At 44.5% G+C, this 10,000-nt stretch overlaps 1 protein-coding gene across 1 annotated transcript in view; it reads right to left on the bottom strand.

The window, feature by feature from the left end:
• The window catches only part of Lrp4 (LDL receptor related protein 4), a 104,895-nt gene that overhangs the window by 2,166 nt on the left and 92,729 nt on the right, over window positions 1-10,000 (bottom strand). Inside the window, exons 16-32 of the mRNA XM_086535805.1 lie at window positions 9,871-10,000; window positions 9,426-9,641; window positions 8,980-9,103; window positions 8,631-8,787; window positions 8,330-8,492; window positions 8,041-8,174; window positions 7,130-7,317; window positions 6,666-6,811; window positions 5,182-5,339; window positions 4,947-5,060; window positions 4,339-4,538; window positions 3,965-4,186; window positions 3,318-3,561; window positions 2,811-2,912; window positions 2,124-2,280; window positions 1,539-1,867; window positions 1-1,401 (exon numbers count right to left, since the gene is read on the bottom strand). The exon at window positions 1-1,401 is cut by the window's left edge and continues 2,166 nt beyond it; the exon at window positions 9,871-10,000 is cut by the window's right edge and continues 32 nt beyond it. Coding sequence (XP_086391931.1) covers window positions 1,288-1,401; window positions 1,539-1,867; window positions 2,124-2,280; window positions 2,811-2,912; window positions 3,318-3,561; window positions 3,965-4,186; window positions 4,339-4,538; window positions 4,947-5,060; window positions 5,182-5,339; window positions 6,666-6,811; window positions 7,130-7,317; window positions 8,041-8,174; window positions 8,330-8,492; window positions 8,631-8,787; window positions 8,980-9,103; window positions 9,426-9,641; window positions 9,871-10,000 — 2,898 coding nt within the window. The 3' untranslated portion in view covers window positions 1-1,287. The remainder of the gene's footprint in view (window positions 1,402-1,538; window positions 1,868-2,123; window positions 2,281-2,810; window positions 2,913-3,317; window positions 3,562-3,964; window positions 4,187-4,338; window positions 4,539-4,946; window positions 5,061-5,181; window positions 5,340-6,665; window positions 6,812-7,129; window positions 7,318-8,040; window positions 8,175-8,329; window positions 8,493-8,630; window positions 8,788-8,979; window positions 9,104-9,425; window positions 9,642-9,870) is intronic.

Below are 10,000 nucleotides of genomic sequence, written 5' to 3'. Positions count from 1 at the left end.
CTGCTATCCTTTTGGTCTATGTACTTGGAAACGTCTGGTTCATGTCTTCGCCCTTTCGCGTCCCGGCTCCCCCTATCCCCAGGTCACCTCGAGTGTCCTATACATCCGCACGCCGTCGTGGGGCGCCTCACCACTAGCCCAGTAGCTGCCGAGAAGAAGTCGCCAGGCCTAAAATAGGAGCATGATAAATCAGGCGCTGGTTGTATCAGGCTTTGTTGATAATGTGATTGAGGTTATGAATTCTGGGACAGTTTCTTGCGCCAGCCATGACCACGGACAGTGATGTATATACATTTCATCACTCAACACTGGGTGACCACCTTAGCACACCTTATGGAAAGGGGGGAGGGGGACGAGGGCGTTCACAAAGAGGTGCTTCATCATCCACCACAAGTTTTGTTGTAGCCTCAGTGCCAGTGAGCCTAAATCCAGGTAGGAATGGTGCGCCCGGCCACGAGAACGGCTCCGATACTTAAGATCGATCATCACTCGAGTGTGGCCGTCCGTCTGTGTGTGGTGTTCGTCGAGGACCTGGTAAATTTGAGGTGTGTTAAGTATGTCAGCAATAGTGTGAGTGTAAATGTGGCGTGTTTAATAGTGGGGTGTATTGGCGCATCTGGAGGGACTTCGAGGTAGGTTGGGTGTGGTTGGTGCTTGGGGCCGAGTCAACGTGTCGATGAAGCCTCCCCTGGTGACGACGCTTTTGGGGTCCATTCGACCTCACAGGTGGGCCAGTAGTCGGTCTTGTTTGGGTTATCCTTTAGAATATTTGGCGGCAAGATAACAGGAGGTCAACATTTGCTAAAACAGTGTGGGTGTCAGCAACAGGTGGTGGTGTTGGGGCAGTGGGGACATAGTTGGGTGGCAGAGGTCTTGCTCCTGGCCGGCAGAGGTGCAAAAAGTGACCAAAGGACACTCGTAGGGGCCTTGAGCATGTGACTGTGGGGAGGGTGATGAGAGGGTGTTGTGCGGGGGGTGCGGGCGGCGTGATGTACTGACCTAGATGAACTGCTGGGGTTGTAGAGGTCGGGCCAGTACGAGGAGGGGGGGGGGGGCGGAAGGAGAGGAATGTCTCAGAGGGCCTCGGGCACTAGTAACAAGGTGTAAGCCAGTAAAAGTGTGAGAACAAAGGATTCTAGTAAGGGTGAAGTCAACCGTTGGAGGAAAGGTAGTGAGGCAGGTACTGATAGGGTCCGTGCTGTGCTTGGAGGGATGATGCAGATCTGGTAGGACTCAGTGGGGAGGTAGGAAGGGTATTACTGGCTGGTGTTCGGGTGCAGGAGAAGATTATGTAACACTATCGGTCCTTGTGGGTGGGGTGGGCGGGGGGCTCTCGTGTTCCACGCTACTGCCTTCGCTAATCAGAGCCGCAACCTCGCCCTTCTCGTCAAACATTCGTCCCTGAGGAGAGGGAAGCCAAAGTCATTTTAGCACACCGGCTGACATCGATGGGCTCAGAAGTAAGTCACTTACACTTCCCGTTTAGAGAGAGAGAGATCTTCAAGGCATTCAGAGTTGCAGGGCAAAGAGACACTCACCTGGTGGTTGGCATCGTGGTGGAGACGTCGCCAGGTGAACGGCTTGCGGTCGGTGTTGACGTCGGAGTTGGAGGCGCTGTACGTGGGGTTGGTATAGGTGAGGGCCCCGCCGTTGGGCCCCTCCACCATCTTGGTTTTCTCCTTGTATTTCCACCACACGACTACCGCCACCATGGACGCCACCGCAAGGATGGCCACCACCACCAACGCCACCAGCAGCGGGATCAAGCCGGGGGGGTCGCCGCGGGGGCCCTTCTTCGCCGACGCCATCGTCGTGCTGAACATGGCGTGGTGCGGACTCCCCGTCGGGCTCACCTTGATCACAGGACCTGCGGGGAGGGAGGGTTAGGAGGAGGCGAAGGAGGCGATAGAACGATAGATAAATAGATATAAGGGTAGGCAGATGGACAGAGAAAGAGAAAGGAAAAGAGAGAGAGAGAGAAAGACAGAGAAAGAGAGAGATAGAGAGAGAAAATAAGAAAGAAAGAAATAAAGAGAATATATATATCTTAATAAGTACGCGACACTACCAATTCACGAAAAGACTAAGAAATGCATAGACCTCTAGTCTTCAGCCATTCTTACGGTCTGAGCATCTTCTGGAGTCCGGGCGGTCGGGGCAGGCGCAGCGGACGCCCTGGGGATGGTACAGGCACAGGTGAGTGCAGCCGCCGTTGCGATCGGCACAGACGTTCCAGCCTGTCTGGCCTGCACTGCTCACCGCCTTCACCTCCATGATGCCCTGGGAATGAGTGGCATGCGTCATCAGCAGTGAGACACATTTTCCTTATTGATGGAGTTGGCTAAAGAATAAATTTTACAAAAACAAAAAATTATCATAAAAAATCATAAAATGAAATAAATAATGATAATATCAGAAAAATCTTAAGCTGGTTATCTAAACAATGTATATAGTTAGCCCGTTGATCATTTAGTTGTTTCATTGTCACTGCAAAAGTTTTGAAAAGCTCTAGCGTTCTTAGAATATTATTGACCGTTATGCCATCATAATTACTGCAATGGAATTACACTGATCACGATGATAAGAGAAATGCTAATAGCAAGAAAGTAAAAATAAAAATAAAAAAAATAAAAATAAAATAATAATAATGAAAATAATGACGAAAATTACAATCCTAATGATAATGATGATAATGCTTATAGTAATAATGATAAATGATTGATAACGAAGGTACAAAAATAATAATACCAACAACAACACCAACAGATCAACATCAAAGGTAAGACTAAAAAGAGAACGCTCGCCCTCACCTCGATGTGACTTCGGATGACCTGCCGATTACTGCCACTCAATTTATTTGCTCTTTCGATAGTCATTTGTTCCCAGTCCGTCCAGTAGATGTAGTCGCCGAGCTGGAGTGCACAAGAAAAGCTTGATTTAATTAAAGATGTGATTAAATATATAAAACCTTGGAGGCCAACGAAAGTCGCCAGAGTGATATAGTATAAGAAAAAGGTAAGCTTGGATAAGATTATAGCATAATAATTAAGTGATATGCGATAGTTTTCGTGAATCTGATGGCTATTTTATCATTCTACACTGAATTGCAATAATGACAAGCGTTAATCATTGCATTATCAAATTTTGTACTTAAAAAAACAAAACAAAAAACACACGACAGTCTGTGTGTGTGATACCTTACTTCCTCATGAAATCTTACCATTAAAAACATGGCATCTTAAAGAACATGGCATCTTAAAGAACATGGCATCTTAAAGAACATGGCATCTTTGGCACTACGGCGGCCAGGTACCTACCAGCGTCAGACCGAAAGGATGGACGACCTTCGGCACCAAAAGCACTTCGTTTTCGCCGTCGAGGTCGGAGGACTTGATGGTGTCCTTCAGCGCGTCGTTCCAGTAGATGCGTTTCATGTCGTAGTCGATGGTGAGTCCGTTCGGCCAGCCGATCTCGTGGTCGAAAAGGATCTTGCGCCCCGTGCCGTCCAGGAACGAGCGCTCGATTTTGGATTTGTTGCCCCAGTCCGTCCAGAACAGGAACCTGAAAGAACGAGGCGGAGAAGGATATATAGCTGAAGCTTTCATATTCGTGGCAAAAAAAAAAAAAAAAAAAAAAAAAAAAAAAAAAAATATATATATATTTATATACATATATATATACATACACACACACAAGCACACACACACGCACTCACACACACACACACACTCACACAAATATATATACTTATATACATATTGTTATATAAATATATCTGTGCATCTCTCTCTCTCTCTCTGTATATATATATATATATATATATATGTATATATATATATATATATATATATATATATATATATATATATGTACATATTCGCACACACACACACATATACACATATATATTTATGTGCGTGTACTTTTTTCTTTTTTTTTAAGCTTGCATATAACATTTACGAACCCTTCCTCTGGGAAGACAGCAATGGCGCGGGGCTCCACCAGGTCTGTGCTAACGATTATCTTTCGGCAGGAACCGTCCACCTTGGCCACCTCGATCACCTTCCGGCCGGCGTCATTCCAGTAGAGGTTCCCTGCTATCCAGTCCACCGCGAGGCCGTCGGGGGTGTTGAGGCCATCGGACAGCAAGGTCCACGGATGCGAGAGGTTCTTCAGCGACACCACACTGAGCGAAAGTAAACACGAGGTTGTTATGAGACTGAAACGTGTGACGAATGTGATCCATTGCCATATACACTATGATTCGATTCGATTATGTTCGTTCAGAATAACTGAGCTGGTCCTCGGCGCCTGCAGTCCCTCGTGTCTCCCACTCACCGGATCGAGTCAAACTTGAGATCGGTGAAGAAGAGGAGGTCTTCCTTGCGGTAGTAGTCCACGATGGCGGGATGATGGATGTGAGGCACGTCGAGGGGCACGTCCCACAGCGGCTCGGTGTCGAGAGAGATCCTCCCAATTGTCCTTAGGCCAGCAAAGATGACGTAGTTCATGGGTTGGTCGACACAGTGCCGGTTATCCTGTGGAAGGGAAAACGTGAAGGATGAATGAGTGTATTAAGGACGGTGGTCTGGAATTTTAAGCAGCGCATAAATCACACACACACACACACACACACACACACACACGTATAATACATATATATATATATATATATATATATATATATATATATATATATATATATATATATATATATATATGTATTTATATATGTATATATATATATATATATATATATGTATATATATATATATATATATATGTATGTATGTATATATATGTATATATATATATATATATATATATATATATATATATATGTGTGTGTGTGTGTGTGTGTGTGTGTGTGTGTGTGTGTGTGTGTGTGTGTGTGTGTGTGTGTGTGTGTGTGTGTGTGTGTGTGTGCTCGAGTAGACAGTACGTACTTTTACGATAAGACCTGTCGGGCAAGCACAGGAGATACCCTCCGGATTCCGCAGACAGAGGTGAGAACACTTGCCGTTATCGCTTCCGCACTCGTTCTTAACCACCGGTGGACCCTGTAACCAGACGAGGCCATTTCGATTTGATATTAGTTTCAGGTTCAGAAGTCTTCAGTTGAGACAATGCTATAATCAAACACCATCAGATTTGAGAATTATTTTTCTGAAGGAAACTCACCGGCGAAGCCTTGATGTCCATGACCGCCGGCAGCCCGCCCCTGATGGTGGTGTTGTAGTTCGTCCCCGTCTTGCGGGTGCGGTTCACCGACTTGGTCTCCCAGTCGGTCCAGTAGATGTAGCTCCCCAGCAGAGTCACTCCATAGGGGTGCGGGGCGTCTGGAATACGCGTAGGTGTATAACACAAAGATGATCTTAAAAGGATTTTAACTTCCATCAGAAACACTCGCAAACACACACACACGCACACACACGCACACACACACAAATATATATATATATATATATATATATATATATATATATATATATATATATGTATGTATGTATGTATGTATGTATGTATATATATATATATATATATATATATATATATATATATATATATATGTATATATATACACCAATTATTATACCAATTTTCAAGAATAAGGATCATGTGCAGAGCTGTAGTATCTGCAGAGGCACATCAGCCACAGTATGAAGTTATGGGAGAAAAGGTGATAATCTCTAAGCAACAATATAATCTTATGCCAGGAAAGAGCACAATAGATACTACATTTGCTTTGAGAGTATTGATGTAGAAGTATAGAGAAGGCCAGAAGTAGATGCACTTTGTGTTTGTTCATTTAGAGATAGCTTAAGGTAGGGTACCGAGGGAGAAGTTCAGGTACTGTTTGAGGTCAGGAGTGGCAGAGAAATATGCGATGGCGGTGCAGGATGTGTGGACAGTGTGACAGTGGTGGCGTTCAAGGTGGAGGTGGGATGGTGGGGATCGACTCTGAACCCTTTTTTCATTTGCAGTGGAGATTGATACATTGACATTGGAAATCTATAGTGTATACAGGGACTACAATGCTTGCAAATGATATTGTGTTCTACAGTTAGAGTAGAGAGTAGGTTGCGGTGGATAGGAGGTGGTCTGTTCTGTAGAGAAGAGGAATGAAAGTTAGAAGGAGCAAGACAAAGTATGAGTACATGAATGAGGGGGGAGCAGATGCATCGTGCGGTTGCAAGGAGTAAAGGTGTGGATGAGAAGGACTTTAAATACCTGAGCTCTACAGTTCAACATTATGGAGAGTGTGACATAGAGGTGGAGAATAGAGCACAGGCAGTGTGGAAGAGGTGGAAAAGGGGTGATTCGTGATAGAAGCATATCTGCAAGAATGAAATTTAAAGCTTACAAGACAGCAGCTATGCTTTACGATTTGGAGGCACAGAAAGATAGGAAGCGGACCTGGAGGTGGCATAGTTTTAGTTGGGAGAGTCAGGGACAGACAGGGAGACGGTTGCGAAGGTTCGAGCCACCAGGCAGGAGGTGAGGAGATATATGGATGTGATGAGGGACAATATGCATGTGTAACAAGATGGAGAGGACAGGCCGAAATGGAGAAGGATGATCTGTTGTGGCGACCCGCAGTGGGAGCAGCCGAAAGAAAAGAAATATATGAGTGTGTATGTGAGCACATATCGTTCTTCACTGACCTCTGATAACAGTCCGCCTGTTTCTGCCGTCTATGCCGATGGCTTGAATTGAATTGGTTTTGGCATCTGTCCAGAAGAGCTCTCTTTTAGTCCAGTCCACAGCAAGGCCATTTGGCCACGCAATGTCACTGGTGACAAAGAGTTTCCTGTGGATTTCATAACTTGTTAAAAGACTAGGTTCCCAAAAGTTCCACCATGCATCATTACCTCAGCCAGAATGCAGTTGCACTAACATATCTGACACTGTGATCATCCACACTGTCAACAACGTTGTGTTCATTAAAATATTATCTCTTCTCAGGAAGGCTAATTGCTTTATTTTTTTTATCTCTTCTTCAAATTTCATGCATCCTTCTATCTATAAACCAAGTATCCAGCATGAATCTTCATTTCCTGTACCTTAATCTTTGTGACTACATCATAAATAAACCTGAACCAATCAATGGATCAATTGATCAACCCACCTTCCGTTTCCATCCATGTCCGACACCTCGATCCCCGGCAAACCCCAGTCCGCCCAGAACAGCTTCCCGCTCGGGTAATGAGTCACGATGCCTCTAGGCTTGTGCAGGTCGGTGAACAAGACCCTTCGGTTGCTTCCATCGAGCTCGCTCACCTCCACCGACTGGCGCTTGAGGTCCGTCCAGTACATCTGTGAAACGAGACACTCCGGCTGATCGTTCAGGCAGCTTGAGTTTGAATTCTTTGTGTTGGTGCTCTCATAATGAGAGGGAATCTGATCTGTTAATATATTTTGATGAAAGATTCAGATGGGGTTCACATATGGTTTTCCAATTTTTGTGTTGACATTACTACTGATTTTTTCCCATCTATTGCATACACAAGCATACACAAGGAAACCATAAAACATTGCTTTACACCCAGACATATCCATACCCTTTTAGTGCAGGTACGTAATAGGAAAATGTTCATTTACGTACATAGTATCTATTTAGCATTAGGCTTCTGATGTACATGATATATTTCCCGTACTCTTTAATAAAGACACCTTGTGAGGTTTTAATATAACACGGTGCTGTTTCAACTTACCGTGTACCAGAGCTTCCTTCAAGAGGTACAGTGGTTTTTATTTATTTATTATTTATTTATTTATTTTATTTTATTTTTTTTGGGGGGGGATATGAGGCTGGTGAAAGCACGAATCCCAATCCAATAAGATTAAATGAACTTATCAAGCTTAATCAACAATATGCAGCCTTTATAGTAAAAAAATAAATAAATACTAATATCTATCCTTCATTGATTACTGATTGAGCCGATTCGATCATACACAGGAAAAGCATTCCCATTACACCAAGCATACAAGGCATCCAATTCATCCGAGCCAGATAAGAGTGCCTGAATGCCTCCCTACCTTCCTTCCCGTCGTGTCGAGCGCAATGCCCTCCACGGTGTTGATGGCTGCCGAAATGATGGTGCGGCTGTTGGAGCCGTCGAAGGCGCAGCGGCGAATCACGTGCTCGGCGTTATCGGCGAGATAGATGTCACCTGGTCAAGAAGGCCCGGAGAAAAAGGTGATGATTGCGAGTCACAAATTACGATTCATTTTCTTTGATCGCTGTTATGCGTTAGTGGAAGAATGGTCTGGTCTCTCTGAGCATCCCTTTTGGCACTATTCCAGAAACCATTGATCCGTAACCCACCTGTGATGGAGTCGGCGTCGAGGGCGACCACGATCTGATGGTAAGGCATAGGCAGGACGACGTCCACCATGTAAGGCATGTCCAGAGACATCTGTCGGACGTTTTCGCGGTCTGCGATCAACAGCGACTGGAGAGGCCTACGCCGGCATGTGAGCTTGTCACTCTGCAATGCAATTTTTTATTACACTGTGAATAGAAAGAGCTGTGTAGTAGAAAAAAAAGAGTAATATGTTGTAGAAGAGCATCACGAAGCTTGTGTATTGGGCATTCATAACATTGAGATGGTGTTAATGGTTGATACCTTGAGCAATATACCAGTAGGGCAGGCACAGGAGACTCCATTCGGCCTGAGCAAGCACAGGTGAGAACACCCTCCATTGTTTATGTTGCATGCAGTTTCTCTCTTCGTTTGCTTCCTTTGGAATACTCGGACATCCATGAGTCCCTTGAGACCATCTCTGTTACGACGGACATTTTGGAACCAGTTTTTTTTAAGCCAGAATCAGATATTGCTTAAATTCTACAGAAAATATCGATATCTATACATACACGTATTTCCATTTTTCATTATTTTTCATTCTCTTCATTTATTACCATATCAAACGAACAAGATTCAAAGGGTACAATATGCGCAACAATGCACAGCTTACATAACAATGCGTCTATTTCCCCCGTCGTGTTTGTTGGCGACGTGAATGCTCTTGGTGTCCCAATCAGACCAGAACACGAGGTCGTTCCACAGCGTCAGCCCAAACGGGTGGGACAAATTGCCTCCTGCAATAGATATTTGCTGTTGGTATACATAAGTATGCATTCATACTCCCAACACTCACATTTGTACACATAGCCATACATATATATATATATATATATATATATATATATATATATATATATATATATATATATATATATGTATGTATGTATGTATGTATGTATATTTTTTTTGTATGTATGTGTGTATGTATATATATATGTGTGTGTGTGTGTGTGTGTGTGTGTGTGTGTGTGTGTGTGTGTGTGTGTGTGTGTGTGTGTGTGTGTGTGTGTGTGTGTGTGTGTGCGTGCGTGCGTGCGTGTGTGTTAGCATCCTTACTGATGAGTATCTTCCTGTTCGAGCCATCCATATCCGCCATCTCGATGTTGTTGAGCGACGCGTCCAGCCAGTAGAGCACCCGGCGCGCGTAGTCAATGGCCAGGCCGTTGGGCCACATGAGGTTGGAATCGATCAGCGTCATGCGCTCTGTGCCGTCCATGTTGGCGCGCTCGATCTTCGCATGTTTCCCCCAGTCACTCCAGAACATGAAGCCGTCTGGAACAAAGGGCAATGGAACATGTGGTGCAAAGAGCAATGATAAGCATGTGCGCTCCCCACTAAAGAGAGGGAGATTAATGCGGAGAGTCAAATATACGTTTATAGGTTAAGGTTTTCTAGGGCAACCACTTTGCTAGATTTGATCCCCCATTGTAGAATAAAATTCAGAAGATCAGTTATTTGTCATGAATTCCCTATCATGATTTCTCCCATGGATGATTCCTACCCTGCGGATCTACAACGATGTCCCTCGGCTTGTCGAGCTCTTGCCAAATGAGCAGCGACCGCATGCTGCCGTCGAGCCTGGACACTTCGATGCGTCTCGTGCCAGCGTCCGTCCAGTACAGCTTCTCGGT

The sequence above is a fragment of the Penaeus japonicus genome, unplaced genomic scaffold (assembly GCF_977035675.1).
Source record: "Penaeus japonicus unplaced genomic scaffold, GWHDUDI00000001_assembly GWHDUDI00000004, whole genome shotgun sequence".
Taxonomy (NCBI): Eukaryota; Metazoa; Arthropoda; class Malacostraca; order Decapoda; family Penaeidae; genus Penaeus; species Penaeus japonicus.
Note: the sequence above shows the minus strand (reverse complement) of the source record. Positions and strands in the feature narration are given on the sequence as shown.